This window comes from Mixophyes fleayi, chromosome 3 (assembly GCF_038048845.1).
Source record: "Mixophyes fleayi isolate aMixFle1 chromosome 3, aMixFle1.hap1, whole genome shotgun sequence".
Lineage (NCBI taxonomy): Eukaryota > Metazoa > Chordata > Amphibia > Anura > Limnodynastidae > Mixophyes > Mixophyes fleayi.
The window spans coordinates 319,313,826-319,332,829 of NC_134404.1; the positions used below are offsets into that span (position 1 = coordinate 319,313,826).

Genomic DNA, 19,004 nt, shown 5'->3' on the forward strand with positions numbered 1-19,004 from the left:
AAAATAAAAATAATTCCAAAGAGATATTTTGGTAATCATGACGTTTAGAGCCCTGAATTATTCCACAATAATGGAGAGAATACATAGAATAAAAAAACAAGTGTCTCATTATGTTTATTTGGTATACTTTAGGATCCCAGGCATAATATAAATATATACAAGTGGATGAAAGGGAATAAAACAAACTTGCAAATAGGTAAACACAATGTTTGTCATTTGTTGCCCAAGGAAATAAGCATGCTTTTATCTTTGACAGCTGAATCAATAAGCACAAAGGTATGGAATGGAAATTACAAGGTGGAGTTATTAAAACTTCATAAAAAGAAAAAGTAGAGGAGTCACCAATAGCAACCAATCAGATTCTAGCTATCATTAGCTTATACAGTGATGGGTAACTTGCTTTACTTTGAGGTCCATATGTGCAGCCCCCCCAGCCTTCAAAAGGGCCACACAGAGGGCGTGAGAGCACAACGCACTCCCTCCTCCGGGAATGCTGCGTGACCTCCCTGTACTATGCAAAGGAGGAAATGTGACGCAGAAGCCGGCTGTCCCGGTTGTCTCATTCAAGATTAAGAGCAGCCGAATGAGGAGCTGTAGGTGATGGCTCAGCAGGCAATTGGCCACCTGTTGCTTACCCCTGATCTAATACATTCTAGAACAGTGTTTCCCAACTCCAATCCTCAGGGACCCCTAACAGTCCATGTTTTCCATATCTCTTTCCTGGAGCACAGGTGTAATCATTACTGACACATTTTGAAAGATCCACAGGTGGTACTAATTATGTCACTGGTCATCTGGAAAACCTGCAGTTAGGGGTCCCTGAGGACTGGAGTTGGGAAACAGTGTTCTAGAACATGATAGCAGGAATCGAACTGGTTGCTATGGGCACCACCTCCACTTTTACTTGTCAGAAGTGAATATACCCCTACATTTTCCTGAAGACTGTGTGGTGTTATTTATATATATATATATATCACATTTATAGACAATATAATTGGAATGACATACATCCTACAGTAAAATAAGAATAAGAGAAACCACTAAAGGGTTCCATGACGACTGCAGGGCTTGTGCTTTTATATAAGCCACAATAGTTTGTTGTACCTCACAACATATGTATACTTTATTTTTATTTCATAGTAACACACAAGTTACAGATTGAAGCTATATGCAGTGCCCCTTCTATCTAAGTGTGCTTTACCCTGACAGTCATACATTCCATCACAGACCTATATTACAATGGAGTAATGTGACATCACTACTCTCCAAATATACGGCTAAACATTACATTTCTAACTCCTGTGCATTAGATCGCTATTCTTTAATAAAGGACTGATGTGTGCACTGGAACATGCAGTTGATGTATAAGACGGAGACACAGACTAATGATAGGATAAACGAGCAGTGTCCACCTGAGCCCAGGTACTTGATGACCCCATTAGTCTTGAAGACTTCCTTAGCGGCAAAGAGGGCATCGCTGCCGTGCACCGTGTAGTAATCGCTCCTGTCAAACACTCGCACGGTAGTGTCGGGCTTGTCCGGCATGGAGAAGTAGAAGCTGATGAAGCCGGTCTCCGCTCCGCTGTCCATAGACAGCTTCTCTTTAGGCTGCACGGCCATGCTGGAATCTCCCGCCAAACACAGAATCACACAGGGTGACAGAAGGGAGACAGCAGCGGCGTCACTCCGGCAACACCGCCCCTACGTGATCGCGCAGCGGAAGGGCAAATGTCACTGTTTGAGAAAGCTTGAAGCTGCAGCGGGCGCCATGTTGGATAAGGGCATGAAGCCACTGCTAGGCAGTCTATCAAAGTTGCTGAGAAATTTTCAGAAAAGTGAACCCCCAGCCATGTCACCCCTTAGCTATTTGTCAACTGCCCCCTCCCCACATACAGATTACCTGCTTATTGAGCCACTGACCTATTTATCAAGCATTTCAGCTGTTTGCACACAATTAAGGCAAATTTAAGCATCATCATCATCATCATCACTATTTATTTATATAGCGCCACTGATTCCGCAGCGTTGTTCAGAGAACTCACTCACATCAGTCCCTGCCCCATTGGTGCTTACAGTCTAAATTACCTAACAGAGAGAGAGAGAGACTAGGGTCAATTTTGATAGCAGCCAATTAACCTACCACTATGTTTTCGGGGTGTGGGAGGAAACCGGAGCACCCAGAGGAAACTGGAGCACCCGGAGGAAACCCACGCAAACACAGGGAGGACATACAAACTCCACACAGATAAGACCATGGTCAGGAATTGAAGTCATGACCCCAGTGCTGTAAAGAAGAAGTGCTAACCACTAGGCCACTGTGCTGCCCCATAATTATCTTATACATTCATCAGTAGCCCACTTATCTAGAGGTGCTGTCCCGGCAAGGCTCAATTCATAAATTGATCCTGTGGGAGAATCCAGCAATGGGCTTCTTACAGCAGCTGGCCCGTCTGTAATATTCTTCCATAGTTAGCAAAGCAAATCTAGATAGATTCACTTAGCTTCAATCAGGGACTGCAGTCTCAGTGGCCCAGGCCCACCCCTACGTATAGCCGCTAAGGGTGGGCTTTTAAAATTCCTGGTGGCAACAATGGAAAAAGGAATGCATGCTCAAAAAGCAGGAGGATGGCGAGATCAAGAGACGGCATGCAAGAAGAGGCTCAGTCACCAAGCCCCCCAAGTCTCAGTAGCTTCAGACTCCAATTATTGGGTTGGTCCCCACTCTGAGTACTTACAAGTACTATTTGTGTATGTTAGGGAATTTAGACTGTAAGCTCCAATGGGGCAGGGAATGATGTGAATGAGTTCTCTGTACAGCGCTGCAGAATCAGTGGCGCTATATTAAATGATGATGATGATGATGATGAGGTGTGTGACCAGTTTTTAACAATATAAAGGTGATTTACAAAAATGCAAAAGCACAGTACAAATGCTGTTTTATTACGTCAAGGGAAGGTAACACACAATCATAAGGGCCCATAGCAAAATTTGAGGAGTGGGGGTGAGTGTCCATCCACCTCCTCTCTACTCTTCTGAGCCTGTGTTTGAATCATCGCTCACACGTCTTCGGCACTATCCTTGCTAGTGTCCTCTCAGGTTCTGATCAACTTATACTAGCCTTATATTGCTAAGCAACCATCCCTGGGGGTAAATGTATTAAATGTGTGATTTCTGCAAATAGACTATGGGGTAAATGTATTAAATGATGATTTTTTTCAATTCGCCGCTATTCGGCGAGTTTGCAGTGGAAGTTTAAAGCTGCAATGGCTTTAAAGGCATTGTTTTGCTTTTAAAGTTATTGCCGCTTTAAATTTTCCCTGCAAACTCGCTGAAGAGCGGCGAGTGGAAAAAATCGTTAGTTGATACATTTAACCCTATATTCGGCAAATTTGACAGCTAAATTTAAAACAGCAATGTCTTAAAGGGCAAAACTTGACCTTAAAGACATTGCCATTTTGAATTTGGATGTCAACGTCTCTGAATATCGTCGATTTGCAGAAATCGACGTTTAATATGTAACACCCCCTCTGGTGTTGTTATTGATGTCTCTCAGTGGCTGAGTGTGTGGAGCAACACTGGGACCCAGAGGAGACAAAGCAGGAGGGTTGTTTAGCAACAAGGTTAGTATGGGAGAATCAGAACCTGTGTGGAGAGGGAGTGTGACAGTTGGGAGATGGTGGAAGACATTTTGCAAGCCAGGAGGGAGAGTGGCCCCAGGTCCTTGGCTTGTGAAGTGGGGTGTGCAGCTCATGCCTCAAGGACACAATTATTTATGTCAGTCTGTAGGGACATGTCCATAGGAGGATCCCCACCACCAGGGGGCACCCCATTGAAACCAACAGAGGGAAAGTGCGATAGCTGCCACCAAGCACAGCATGTTGGAAGAGGGGTAGGACCCCCATGCTGGAGAGAGGAGAGACAGGAGGAGAGTGAGAGGCTGGTAAGACGTGGGGAGATCTGTGAGTGAGAGAGACTATACTAGAGACAAGGAAAGTGACCAGGGTCTAATGAAGAAAACAGCAGCTTGGGAGAGAGGGAAGTGACAGCTGGGAGCTGGGAGGAGAGTAATGGTGGTTAGAGGCAGTTGAGAAGATCCATGTATATAGAAACTGTATATATTTACTATCACTCAACAGTTTAAGAACGTGCTGGAGTGAAGAGACGTTTAAATAAAGATGTTATATTTTGCCATATAGAGATGGTCTGGCGCCCAAATTATTGAAGCATTTGATTGCACTGTACCACAAAGGTACATGACCTGTGTCCCAACATCTTCACAGAGACTTTGTAATAAAATAACCTGCATGTGTGGGGACCACCTGGTAATTTACACCCAAGCCAGGGCTGGAGAGGGAGGTGTAACCTGTGCACCCCACACTACACACCAGGGCAGGGGGCTACAAATACATTTACCCCCTGGTGATTTTCCTCTGGGTCCAAGTGCCTGGGCCACTCATTCAGTTACATGCCAGAGGGGGCATTACATTTAGGTGATTATAATACCCCCTTGAAGTAATGACAAGAAAGGCTAATGCAAGATGGAAATATTACTTTGGATAAGAGTAGCTGTTCCCAAAGAGTTTTCTCAAAGGATTCCGGAACAAAAATTGTACTTTCACATTCTGCTTTATGGCAAATGCATAGTGAAAACTGCTCTGAATTATGCACCACTTGTACTGATCTATCGCTATCCTACTTAGGCAGCCACAATGTTTAATACTTTCTGGAGGTGAATTACGATAACAGACTGAACATTGCTTCTGGAACAGGAGCAAAGCCTTATGGCCAGTCTCAAGGCTCCCTTTGATTGGTGTAACAAGCCACAACAGTCCTATTATATGACTGTATCTTGATAAATCCATTCTGAAGAATTTTAAAGCCTTACAGACTCAACAGTTCCTATATGGTACTGCCTGTATCCACTGTTAAGAGCGTTTTGTCGCTATCCAATAACGATTGTTGAATCTCGATTTGTGTTTCCAACGCACAAATATTTATTCTCAAAAAGTAGCAGAATAATTCAAGTGAAATAATAATAAGTACAGCCGTTACTTATCGCAGGCGCTCTGGATCCAGTATACAGTCATTCAGGTCTGAAGTCTGTGGTCAAGGTGACTGAACACTACATGAGAGCTACTGCTTATATGCAAACAGAGATACAGTGAAACAATGTAGATGGTATAGCTGGCTTCTATTGGTCCAGGCTTCAGGAGGGTCCAGGGAGTTGCACATCATAGGCTGATTCAATCTAAGGAAGCCAAAGGTGGGGGTCATCTCTCCAGGGGATGAGCTCTGTTCTTCCTGCCAGAACTCCAATTACAATCAGACCATTAGCATTTCACAGTCAATATCATATTAAAGGTTTATTCCCTAACATCAATAACTAGAGTATGCAATGTGCAATCTCTTCGCCGAATGCACCGGACAGCTGCTGATGTAAAGGGGATTAATATGATATCAGACATGACATATTTCCCTTAACCTGAACCGTAGGATTCACTAGTATGCATATACCTCCTTTATTAAACATGAATTCTACTATATTTCGACATAAATGACTATGTGTTGCAACTACAATTAATGTGTACTATTTACGAATGTTTATGTTTGTGCAAATGTGTAGAAACTGTTTATTGCCACGTGTTGCGGCTGGATACGCCCTTTTACGCCGTAGCGTGTTCTACGCATAATTTCAGACAAAGACAATCAAGTTTGCTCGATATTAATTGAAATGACTTTATCCAATTTGCTGACTTCGACACCACATAGACTCAGATACACAGAAAATGTGGTTATTATGATCCTTTTTCCACTGCTTTATGATATCCACTCCACATAAATAATTCAGTGATATGTAAAAAAAAAAATTCAAACAAAACATAGTGTGATATTGTTTCAAACATAGAAATATCTATACATATTGCAAATAATTCAAGAGAGTGGCATAAGTAAGTTAAGAGGGAGGTTCTGAAATTTGATAAACTGGCTTAAAAAGGTGAATTTTCAGAAAACACTTGATATTTTAGGGGATGGGGAAAGTCAAAGGCAATACATTGTGATGGTAACCAGTGTATTGTTAACACTGCATTAACTTTCACACATTTTCTGTACTTATCATTAGTTCCATTGGCTATATATAGTAGGTGTAAACCTACCAAGACAAAACATTGGGATATTGTTAGGAACCCCTCCAGCCGGCACAACACAACCCGGAGTCTACTCTGCCAGTCAGGTGTTCACTGGAGCCCCTGATGGTGGGGACAGACTGGGCTGCAGACTGACCGAGGGTCGTGAAGTGTGTACCGGCTGGGGAGAACCCAGGCAAGCGGAGTGAGGTCCAAGCAGAGGTCAAGGGCCGGCAGCAGGTAGCAATTCCAATAAACAAGCCAAGGTTAAGGGTCACAAGCAGACAGGAAGATCGGTAAACGGGCCAGAGGTCAGGGTCACGAGATACACAGGCAAAGTCCAAATCCAGGCAAAGGGTCATACACGGGTAATCAGCAGAAAGTCCAACAGGCAGGAACAAGGCACAGAGCAGGTTAGCAGACTGGCAACAGAAGCTATAACCGGCAATGAGGCAGCAGACCTCATTGCCTTAAATACAGACACAGACCAATCAGGAGTTGGATACACTCCTGCAGGCTAATGCCTGTAATTCAGCCCCCTCATTAAATCAGCTCACAGGCTGTCTGTTACACGCATGCGCCTGGCTACCGCCGGGACGCAGCGCTACTGCAGAAGCGTCCGGCCGTTTTGCCCTGTTGACGCCCGGGCAGGAAGAGGAAATGACGTCCCGGTCATCAAGGTGACGGCCGGGACGCCAGAAGCGAGCCGCGGCGACTGTGAGTACCGCCGCGGCTCGTGACAGATATCAAACATTGTCGTTTTTGCAACATACTGACTGCTACACAGGTTGTAAAATTGCTGACAAGAAGCAAGTGGAGCTAATCATCATTGGGAGGCAGCGAATTAGACCGAATTGGCAGTTAGAAATAGATAAAGGTGAATTTTGTCATGAATTTTGAAGCCAAATTCTGACAAAGAAAATTGTGGGAAGATTCATCTCTAGTTACTTGTACTCTTTTACATCCCATTTATATTGGTACTTTTTGTTTATTGTTCTGTACTGTTATACCCTGTATAGTCTACTGTTTGTACTATGTGCGGCGCTGCGGAAATCTTGTGGCGCCTAACAAATAAATTATAATAATAATATGACGAATATCTGCCCTTCTAGGAATTATTTACAATTTGTTCTTCACTGTTTAAAAATACTGTACATTGAATTTATTTCCACTGCCTTTCATAGGAGCAAGTATCAATTTTATTGGTAAATCTCAAACGTGCCCTTTGGATTTCAGATAGGATAATGTCATGCATGCACGTGCACACACACACACACACACTTCTTCTTCCCCATCTAGCACTCACAGTGGTTTTCAGAAATCTCTATGAACTATTAAATATCTATGATGAATAGTGTCATTAACACAATGTTTCCTATCCAGTAATGAACTATTCCTGGTCAGTGTCTCAATCCTTTCAATTCTCTAGCTCTATATCAGACCATTCTGCAAGTATATTATCTTTAGTGTAAGGCAGCGGAGGCAGGAGGAGAAAAAACAAACGGACTAATCCAGCGGTGCCCGGGACCCAGCATCCTCCTCTCTCCTCACTGAATGATGTCATCACGCTCGACATTCAGTGACAAGCGGCAGGACAGAAGAGGATGCTGGGTCCCAGGCACCGCCGAATTGGTAAGACAGAAGAAATCGAAGAAAGAAGGTCAAGTAAAGAAACGGAGGGGAATGGTGATAGGGAACAGCAATGGAGGGGCAAAAGAATGGAGGAGGGGGCAGAGTGAGTGGATGCAGGGGGCACAGAGTGAGTGGAGATGAAGGAGGGCACAGAGTGTGTGAGGAGATGAAGGAGGGCACAGAGTGTGTGTGGAGATGAAGGAGGGCACAGAGTGTGTGTGTGGAGATGAAGGAGGGCACAGAGTGTGTGTGGAGATGAAGGAGGGCAGAGTGTGTGTGGAGATGAAGGAGGGCACAGAGTGAGTTAGCTGTAAATTATTCTTTGAGAGAAATAGAATTGAAAAAAATATATAAAAATATTGTTTTCCCTTGGATTTATGTGTATTATTTTTGCGAAATAAGTATTTCTGTCCAGACCTAAATACTTAAGTTTTTTTGTACCCAACTACTTATAAAACGGGACTGCTCGGTAATTATTTTGGAGGGGTGTCTTGAAAAAATTATGGAGACTCTAAGGGTGACGCAAACTGCAAAAGTTTGGGAACCACTGGTGTAAGGTATCTGTGGATGCAACTATAGCAGGACACCAACAGGCTGTTTACCTTGACCAACTGTCAGAGTGTACCCAGGTTTAACCGGCAGAGACTAAGGCACCAACTCAGCTTACCAGGCTACCTTCATCCTATCGCCCATGCGCAGTACTGTGGACATGGGAACATGTTTCCACACCCTGACAAATATGTGGCTAAAGAATGCTTAGGTTTATTTTTACAAAAACACTATCAGCTATATAGATCTTGGTTAACTTAATCAAGCTACAGCAGAGTCAACAATACACATAAGGCATACATGTACAGTACTATAACAATATTCTACTAGTCCTAGGTACATCTGTTTCTGGGACGGCAAGCTCTTTTCCCATTACTGTTCGAATAGGCAGTGGTCCTGCTTCACTGTCATCCCGCTTTTCAGCAAGCACACAGATTCACAAGACCCAGAAGGATTTCATGATGAAAGAGAATTTCCAGTCTCCACTGTAGCATTCAATTCTTCAGTAATTCCAGCTGAAGCTGTGACCTCTAGTTAGTCCTGATATCCACCTTGCCTATCTTCTCTCCAGACATGGGGGTATAGTTACTAAACACTGAGCTTGAAAAAGTGGCAATGTTGCCTATAGCAACCAATCAGATTCTAGCTTTCATTTATTTAGTACATTCTACAAAATGACAGCTAGAATCAGATTGGTTGCTATAGGCAACATCTCCACTTTTTCAAACCTGCAGTTTAGTAAATATACCCCATAGTCTTTTATCCAGTCTTTTATTCCCATCCTTCAGGACGGGTAAACGATGCAGAGTTTGAGTACGTCACACACAAAATTAAAATGGCTGCAAAAGCAACAAGTATACGTGGCCTTCCTAGTGGAAAATTCTAAGTGTACATCATTTTTTTGTTAGGTAAAGGTTTTTTCGAGCACCTTGACATGAGCTATCTATTGCCCCCAATCATTACATTCCTAATACATAGGAATTTCAAACAGCAGGGATGTGGTTCATTAATTGCAGATAGATTATGGAGCCTCTACATTTCTTGCTGTCATCATTGGATGATGCTAGAGCTCCCTTATCCACTATTACATGACCAACTCTGAATAAGGGAGAGCCCTCTTAGAATGCCTAATTACCGAGAAAGAGGTTGGTGATGCTGCATTCACCTTACAAACTACAAGATACAGATGGAGGACCTACTGATTTGTACAGAACATTAGTCTCAGTATATGACAGATCTTATGTATTTGCCATTCTTCCCCTATCTATGAGACCATCATTTTTATAAAACTAAAGCTAGGCAAGGACCCTTGTCACTGTAATCCTTGGCTGTCAGGCCGACATGAAAATACTAACCAAAATTATAGCCCTAAAAAAACAAAACAAAATCCCTTCTCGTTACCCATATCATTCATGCTTCACACATCATTAATGTTCAATTGGACACCTATGCTGTATAGCAATTTTTAGAGGACTCAAAACATGGACCTGATTGCTCATGAGATCACCAAGGCCTTTGATTCTGTGAAGTGACCATGACAACAGACCAATAGACAATCTCTGTGTAGACCACAAGCGACATGCATGTAGAACTCATATCATGTCTGAAATATCCAATCTCCCAGGAACTAAAGTCTGGTTTAATCGTTCTGTTCCAGTTTATAAAAGTAAAATTTCTAATGTAGTCCCCAATTACCCTGTTCTGGCCATACCAGACAATTGTTTTGGGTTTTCATAAAACACACACGCTTTGCAATGGCCACTTTTTGATAGAGCCCCGATTTTGATCTGGATTTCCAAGTAAGGATGCGAGGTGACTGGACAAGACTATTCTTCAAATAACTAGATGTGTAGCAGCTTGTGGAGATAGTCCAATAATTTCTCAAACCTGTAACAGGTTGAAAATTATGTAGGTTGCATTGGAAGATCTTCTTGATCTCAGCCCATGTCTAAAATATGTGCTTACAAATCTGATTTTTTTTTATGGTGCTCTTTTTGGGCATACATAGAAAGGTAGACCTACAAGCAGTTTTATAAGCCCCTTTGGCATTTCTATTACTATATTTCCTCTTGCAATCTCATGGACTTTGACCTTCTCAAGATTCACTTCAACGGAACAGTTCCTTTTAAGTCAAAGAATCCATTAGATCTGTGAAGGGCAACAGATGACACTTGGGGTAAATGTATCAGAGTTTTCCGGTGGGTTTGAAGAGTGGAGAAGTTGTCTATGGCAACCAATCAGATTCTAGCTATCATTTTGTAGCATGTACTAAATAAAATGATAGCTAAAATCCGATTGGTTTTTCAAACCCGCCAGAAAACTCAACTTGATACATTTACCCCTTAAGAGTCTTAACCTGCAGCCTCCAGCTCCTTCCTGCTTTGTCAGATCTGTTTAACTTGTAACACATGTTAAAGACACCCGCTGTGTACATTTACAGTTTTTTACCAGTACTGTACAAGCAGGTCTACAGGAGCAATCTGATATAATTGCTAGTAATATGGGCTCCTTATCCAGATTCTTAAAGAATTGTTTATTCCCCCTGTTATGATTAGAAACAATCTGGTACAGTGTTCCTCAGTTAGCTACAGGATCATGTTCAAACTGTACTCAAAGTAGTAGACTTTGTAGTGTTTTTCCAACTTTATTGAATTCAGTTTTGTTTTTTTTACATAAAAAAATTTCAATACAGAATATTTACATAAAAGCATTTTTTGAACTAGTAAATGGTTACACCCCCCCCCACCCCCTCCCCTCACAAAACCTAAGACTGGATTGTCCCCAGCCAGTGGCTTGAAAAGGTATAAAAAAAAAAAAAAAAAAAGAAAAAAAACACTCTTGTTTTAAAACGATAAATTGACTGTTACAGGCTCTCAAGTCACAAAAAAAACCAAATTCACAACATATACATGTTAAGCATCGGTGCTGCGTGGAGTCACCCACTATAAATATCTTACAACATTTCTCCATACAGAGGTTATAAGCTGGTTCCAGTTACAGATTGTACCATGATCAAACACATGAGTATTCAGCATATTGTCAGAGGATCTCTGCACGCTTTATAGAGCCACTTGCATCATCTCTACGAATTCAGTTCTTTCTGCATTTCATTCATCTCCTTCATCTAAAAAGAAACCCAGGACATGAGCATTTCCATGACTTTAAACACTTTTTGTATGATTCATTCCATCATTTCTTGCTGCTAAAGGTTCAGTTTGGTAAACTAGTTAGTCTGTGATTGTTTTGGGTGTAACTAAGTAATTTTCTGGAATGGGATTATCTGGTTACAACACTGCCATAGAGTATTGTCAGGCATGGAGAGCATGCTAAACGTCAATATGTCTAACAATTTTAGTATTTAATTTGTCAAGTTACTTCAATTTGTAGCTAGCTCTCCAGCTGTTCTACAACTACAAGTCCCAGCATTCTGAAACTATTCCACAATAGCATGGGAGCCACATGGCAACTACTATGTGCGTGTCAGAGGAGATGTATGAGACCATTTCCTGTGTATCAGACTGGTTGAGGCGGGAAGGTCCATTGTTCTACATGAATTAGAAAATATTTATTCAAATGAGCATGAATATGTAGCACCGTGTGAAGCAATAGATGAATTTTTCCCTCTTTCGGCAATTCCATCCTTAGATATAAATTTGTACTTTAAGTTATTGTGGACACTGTTTTGGGATTGGGAGTTTTTTCCTGGCCTGTAATCAACACCCCCCCTTTAATCCCATCCCCAAATGCTTGTATTAGGGTATTAATGGAAAAGATATACTTACTTCAGCCTTTTCATATCGGCCCCTCTTTCTTCGTGTCAGGACCTGTTAAAAACAACAAACGACGTTTGAGTGAAGAGGTTCTCAAAAATAGTATTTTGCTTTTATCTATCCACATTTCTAATGTTGCTTGTAAGTTAATCATCCTTTGACATCTTAAAGCAGACAGGTAAACTGCACACTGGGAAGTGGCATTTAGCCACATCACTTCATCTTTTAAGTTAAAGTTTAGTCATCTTGTCACCTATAGTGTAGGGAGCAACTTTGTAGACCAAGCCAGTAGGTAGCCTGTCAGGTATGAGGTACAAATGAATTGATACAGGAAGTGCCTCAGATGTATAACATTTGTGCAACCCTCAAAAATAATACCTCATGTTTACGAGACAGGTCAACTTTAGAGTCATCATTGCACCAGTCATATCACCAGCACTTACTGCCACTATTCATGAGGCTCTAAATTTATAGGTAGTAGACTAGCAAGTTTGTTCAGTACACAAAATGGCTGCCTCCATGTAGGGGGCCAGCCTTAACACTGCCCAGCCCATGCATTTTCTTGTTTGATTGGCCTCCCAGTTATGTCAGGCAGGTTTATATGCAAACCTTTTCCATTGCAAGCAAGTTTCTTAGTCTACTTCTGCTTATATTAGAAAGATAGCGTTAACTATACAGCTTCTGACATTAGACGCAACACACTGCAAATTATACCCCTCAACATTCCCCAGTAATTCACTTCTCAACGTCCTCACACCTCCTTTGATTTCCAAGAGGTGTCTCACCCACTGCTTCTATACAATGTAGAAGAAAGCTGGACCGTGTCTGGGGATGCTGTGGAGGCAGAAACCATCTGCCCTGCAACTTTAACTGGCCTGTCAGCAACAGTTTTAGTTCACTTTAAGTAGCAATTTCATATATAAGCCACAACTAGCACAAGGCCTTCTAATTAACCAAATGGTTACCTGCAAGGACAATAATTGCTTTATCAATTTTAAACTTCTAACATTCTACCATGTCTACAAGTATTAAGTACTCACCAAAACGACTATTCCAGCAACAATTGCCACAACCACCACAACTATGACAGCAATCACACCGGCAGTCAGCCGCTTCATGGAGATTTCATGGGGTTTGTCGTCAATATAGAGGATGAGAGGCTCAGTGACAGCAATGTTGTTGCCTTTGGCAGAAATGGCAAAAGCCTGATCTGTGTTCATGATGGATTCACCCTTGATCTGCATAGAAAGTTTTTACATGATGTTACAGACTAACATTTAGTACAAGCAAGTCTAATGAATGGACAAATACAAAACTATAATAATTCAATATTAATTATATATTTAGGAGTCAGTGCTTTTAGAAGCTTTCCTGGCACCTCTAAATGACTAACCCACTCATGGAGTATTTAACTTACATCTTTTTCCATGTAGTAGCCAACATCTGTAATGTCCACTTCACCTTTAGCTTTTGATGAAGAATTTTGCTTCAAGTCTACGTAGATATAAGGACCTTCAAACTGCCAAGAGAGTAGAGACGACAACTTTGTAATCGGTTTATACTGAAAGCCTTGTTTAGCATGGCTTATGGGGTTAGACAGTCACTGATGAGGTTCAGACATATGAAAGCCAGTGATATTGTGAGCAGCATGGTGGCTTAGTGGTTAGCACTTCTGCCTCACAGCACTGGGGTCATGAGTTCGATTCCCAACCATGGCCTTATCTGTGTGGAGTTTGTATGTTCTCCCTGTGTTTGCATGGGTTTCCTCCCACACTCCAAAAACATACTAGTTGGTTAATTGGCTGCTACTAAATTGCCCTTAGTCTGTGTGTGTTAGGGGATTTAGATTGCAAGCTCCAATGGGGCAGGGACTGATGCGAGTGAGTTCTCTGTACAGCGCTGTGGAATTAGTGGCGCTACATAAATAAATGATGATCTTAATCGTATGTTACATGCATCTTGAAATTGGATGGTCCTATACTGAAGTATAGTTTAGCACATCCCTTTCAAAGACTTAATAGAAGTAGACAGGCTTTTACAGGAGCTGACAACTGTATTACAAGATTGAAATAGTATGTGGTCTGTACAATTCAATAGAAAGTACATGAAGTAGCTTACCTCAATGTTATCAATATATTTTCCAGGGAGATTGTACCTGCTTGTAATGAGGTTTGTTAATGCTCTGTTAAAAGAAAAAAAAAAAATAAGGCTTAAGTTTTCACTCCTAAGGAGTGTGCAGAGAAGGGGGAGGGGAGAGACTTTGTTGAGCACTTACTCTTTCACATCGTCATTTGACCCAATATCCGAGTTATTACGCTTCATTTGAACAACCACCCAACTGTAAGCAAGAAAAAAAAAGTTTGGTCATATCAACAATTCGTTTTCCAAAAATGTATACATGGAGTACAACTTTAACTTTCTCTAGCTTTTCTGTTGATAGCAGCCCAATAATGTGAACTTCAGAACTTCTGACAATCCATAACACAATGTAACTTATAACCTCACCCCTGTAAAGAGTATCCCACCACCAATGTGACTCTTCAATATTGTAGCAAATAAGTCAATTAGATACTAGATTTTTTAGAACAAACTCAAATTACAGCCTGTTTGCTTAATTTACAATTAAACTATAGTCCACATTTTTAATTGTATGGACAGGAGGCTACTATATAGGATAACGGCTGTAATATTGCAACATTTCGGACTATGCAGTCTGCATAAACCTGGACCTTTGTCAGAGGTAGAAGGCCAATACTTACTAAGTCCTAACAAGCTCAGGGCACTTCCTGGTTTGGAGGTCTCCTTTATCTGTTCTTCTAACTCCAGCTGTGTTCACACACCAGCAAGTCTCTGTGCCGTTACACTGTCTAGCTTTGAAGGTGCCATCAGATTCACAGTCAGGATTGTACAGCCCATCGTTGTCAACAAGAGCATTGGGAGGCCTTTCTCTCCGACCTTCTTTCTTTAAAAGGCTCTCTCTCTTCATTAACCAGCATTTTGGCATCACTGGGAAATGAAAGTTAGAAGTGTTAACAGAACAGGGGTGTATTCTAGTTCAACCGCTACCTATCTATTGGGCCAACAATAACGATTACATTGTCCTATAAGCAGGACACACAAGTTGCTTGTCTTGTCCACAAAGTGTGAAATGGCACAAAGTAATTATACATTACAATAATGGACAAACAGTTGACAGCAGTCGTTTTTCTCTGGTTGTCATTTACCTACACATCCAAAGACAATATAGCCCAAGCTTGGTGAAAAGGGTGGGTATTTATGAAGTGTCAAGCATAGGATCAATGTTGCATTGCTGGTGATTTAAACCGTTCTGTTTAGCTGAAACGGCTTGAGCCATCCCTGTATATGCGCATGAGGATACTTACATTTAGTGCAGTCTACTGGCTGTAAGTCTTTGCCTACTCCAAGAGTACATGAGCAGGCCGAAGCATTGCCAACAGCTGAATTACACTGTCCTTTGAAATGTGTTGCACATCTGCAACCTAGGGAAAAAGCATAAAGGTCACCAGATTTAGACATATGCCAGCATGGGGAAAAACAGACAAACCAAAAACACTTAAAAATCCAGTAGGGATTAAATGCTCTTGTGATATGTGCCAGAGATACATTATTCTGACCGTTGGGCAACACTGTAGAGTGATCATACCCTGTAATACACAAAACAGGTACACTTTATAATAACTCAAAATATAAAGGAATAGCAAGTCATTTAAGGTGGGACTATCAAATGTTATGTGGTTTGCAGGCCAAGTCAGTACAGAGACCCAACGCAAAGATTCACTTATACCTTAAAGACGCAAGAACCAGAGAGTTAGTAATGCTGAAGTTTCAAGTTGAGCCAGAATTTCAATGGCTTCTTTTTTTAAAAATATATTGATCACACAGACTATTGAGTGTTCTTTAAATCTCTTTGAAAGGACAGATGGAACACCCACAAATCAAAGTGTTAGCTGTCAAAAAGGTTACATGTTACAGTTCCCAGCAATGTAGTTTAACTCTCATGTTAGCAACTAGTACAATATGGGAAGCAAAGGGGCCAAGTCATGGGCTAAGCAGACTGAGCAAATGCAGTTTGAGTGAACTACACTACTTTCAGAGTATCAAAGATATATATTTTTTATATGTCCTGTTATACACCATTAAGCAGGACATTCACAAAAGGTGTGGGTTTTACCAAAATATTCATATTGAACACATCCTACAAATTGTTCTATATAGTATACACAGCTAACATACATCATGTTGAGAAACATTGTATGCCCCAAAAAGTATATAGGTATATGGGCCTGAGAGACAAACTTCTATATTTTAAGCAGTATTTCTAAGCTATGGGAGAACTCTTCTGAATCAGTTAAGTAGCATATACAAGTAGAATTAAATTGGAGTCAGATACCTGATGTCTACAGAAACCACCCATCTTCCCCACATGCTTAGAAATATGACGATCATTAAGTAGTAAAAGCCAAACAAAACTACATGTACATAGCTACAAAGGTGTTCTGAAATCCACACCCACACGTACGTCACACAGGTGTAGGAAGATGGCGACCAAGCCCACCCAAGGGAACCGCCCGGCGCCATTTTGTCAGCGAGCCGCGCCTCAGCCAGTGTTACCTGAGCGGGGGAGACACGCTGGTCTAAGACCATCTTCCTCCATTAGAAGAATGCCTGTACAAAAGTTGTTTCTTTTAAAAAGTTACTAACTATACACCAGAGATAGGTGTACAAAACCGGTAGCTACAATAAGCCTGACACTACACTATAAAGTCACCAGTTGGTGTAATAGTGTACACCGGGACAATGCAGAGGTAACGGTGCATATAGGAGTCTGACCTCATACTCTTATCAGTAAAACCAATTAGCTTTGTGAGATCTCAGTTACAGACATAGACGCGCCTATCAGCCAGATATCTTATCACTGTGGATACAACCCGGCTGTAAATAAGACACCTGGGATCCAGCAAATCACGGCCAGGTGAGGACACTTCTATTACACAAGATGGTGACCGAGAACAGAAGACGAGCATGGACTGCAGAGCAGTTACTGAGCTGCCATTTAGTCCTAGGTGATCTATGGCAACCCAGGTGTAGCCAGACTCCAATGTGCTGGGCATGCTGTGCCACCGACGGAGAACCCCCCCAGTGTGCTGTGCCACAGACGGAGAACCCCCCCAGTGTGCTGTGCCACAGACGGAGAACCCCCCCCCCAGTGTGCTGTGCCACAGACGGAGAACCCCCCCCCCAGTGTGCCAGTGTGCTGTGCCACAGACGGAGAACCCCCCCAGTGTGCTGTGCCACCGACGGAGAACCACCCCAGTGTGCTGTGCCACAGACGGAGAACCACCCCAGTGTGCTGTGCCACAGACGGAGAACCCCACCAGTGTGCTGTGCCACAGACGGAGAACCCCCCCAGTGTGCTGTGCCACAGACGGAGAACCACCCCAGTGTGCTGTGCCACAGACGGAGAACCACCCCAGTGTGCTGTGCCACAGACGGAGAACCCCCCCCAGTGTGCTGTGCCACAGACGGAGAACCACCCCAGTACACTGAGGCACACCTGGGTGAGAGCACTTTACAGAGCAGATCAGGGTCTCGTATAATAAAACGTGTAACAAGTATCCAACCACGCTCAGCACTTACTTGGATCCTGAGCCTGGGTGATGTAGACCAGACAGACCACCAGGACTGCTCCCAATCTCAGTACAGTAGAGATCTCCATCCTGCTTTTGTGGGGAACCTCGGCCTTGATGTCCTTTCGGGTCTGATCCTTAGGTTCTTTTAGGAGCCTTCACCTAAATTACTTCCTACTTCTCCTCCTCCTTTATGACCAGGTTAGACCGGTCCGACGGGTCCCTCCCTTAATCACAAACAAGGACGAAATTCGCTTGCAACTGGTCTCTGGTTACACCTGGCTGCTATGTACCAACCCCCCTCCACCGAAACCAACGCCGTGCAGCTGGAATAAAGATCCTCGCTTCTAATGAGCACTGCTGGAGCGTTCTCAGACTCTAATCCAGTATGTCCCGTTCTCTGTCACAGTCCTAGATCAATATAGAATGCAGAACTCCAACCCCTGCTCCAGGTGAGTTATATAGGGCGGGTGACGTCACTGACGAAACTCCCGAGTGACTCACCCGGGAGCAGGATGGTGGGCAGTCACCTGGCTGGCTCACCTGGGAGCTCTCTTAGACATAGCCTGTTCTGTGTCTGATGTCATGATCCTCCCCCTACCGAGAGGGAAACTATCTGCAGACTCTCCCCACAGCCCATAGAAACTCATTACTCACCTAGATGAATCTGTTTTAAATTTGTAAATATACTAGGCAGCTATGACTGAAAGGGACCATGTACTTCATGTTGTCTTTGAAGTGACATACATTGTTTTTAGATGTAAAGTATTAAAAAAAAAAAAGATTTGATGTCTTTTTTTGGAAAATATTTTACTAGTACACATAGAAAGCCTACCAATATTAAAGTGGAAGTTCATACATATATACACTATCAGTTTTTATGTAATATGTATGCTTATCTAGTTTAAAAAATATCAAGGGGTATATTTACTAAACTGCGGGTTTGAAAAAGTGGAGATGTTGCCTATAGCAACCAATCAGATTCTAGCTGTCAGTTTGTAGAATGCACTAAATAAATGACAACTAGAATCTGATTGGTTGCTATAGGCAACATCTCCACCTTTTCAAACCCGCAGTTTAGTAAATCTAGCCCCAAGGGTTTTAGGGTTCCTGTCAGAGCTGTAAGTTTTAGAACCTGGGTCGAGAAAAAACATGTCGCTCCCTAGTCCTCAGTTTTAACCAAATGAACCTAAAATATTCATCAACTGCAACCTCCTTCAGCGTTGCGCCCTGGGCGGTCGCCCCTACAGCACAGCACTATTTACGGCCTTGGTCCCTAT

General features: G+C 42.3%; 2 protein-coding genes across 2 annotated transcripts in view; both read right to left on the reverse strand.

Moving 5' to 3' along the window:
• MSH2 (mutS homolog 2) overlaps positions 1–1,697 on the reverse strand; it is a 90,983-nt gene extending 89,286 nt beyond the window's left edge. Inside the window, exon 1 of the mRNA XM_075204110.1 lies at positions 1,413–1,697. Coding sequence (XP_075060211.1) covers positions 1,413–1,620 — 208 coding nt within the window. The 5' untranslated portion in view covers positions 1,621–1,697. The remainder of the gene's footprint in view (positions 1–1,412) is intronic.
• Positions 1,698–10,930: 9,233 nt separating this feature from the next.
• Positions 10,931–18,130, reverse strand: EPCAM (epithelial cell adhesion molecule). Its single transcript, XM_075204111.1, has 9 exons — positions 17,735–18,130; positions 15,460–15,576; positions 14,836–15,082; positions 14,352–14,414; positions 14,195–14,258; positions 13,494–13,595; positions 13,117–13,314; positions 12,089–12,130; positions 10,931–11,430 (listed from the first exon to the last, which is right to left on the reverse strand). Exons 1-9 carry the CDS (start codon positions 17,811–17,813, stop codon positions 11,389–11,391), a joined length of 954 nt encoding a protein of 317 aa, XP_075060212.1. The 5' UTR covers positions 17,814–18,130; the 3' UTR covers positions 10,931–11,388.
• Positions 18,131–19,004: the final 874 nt, after the last annotated feature.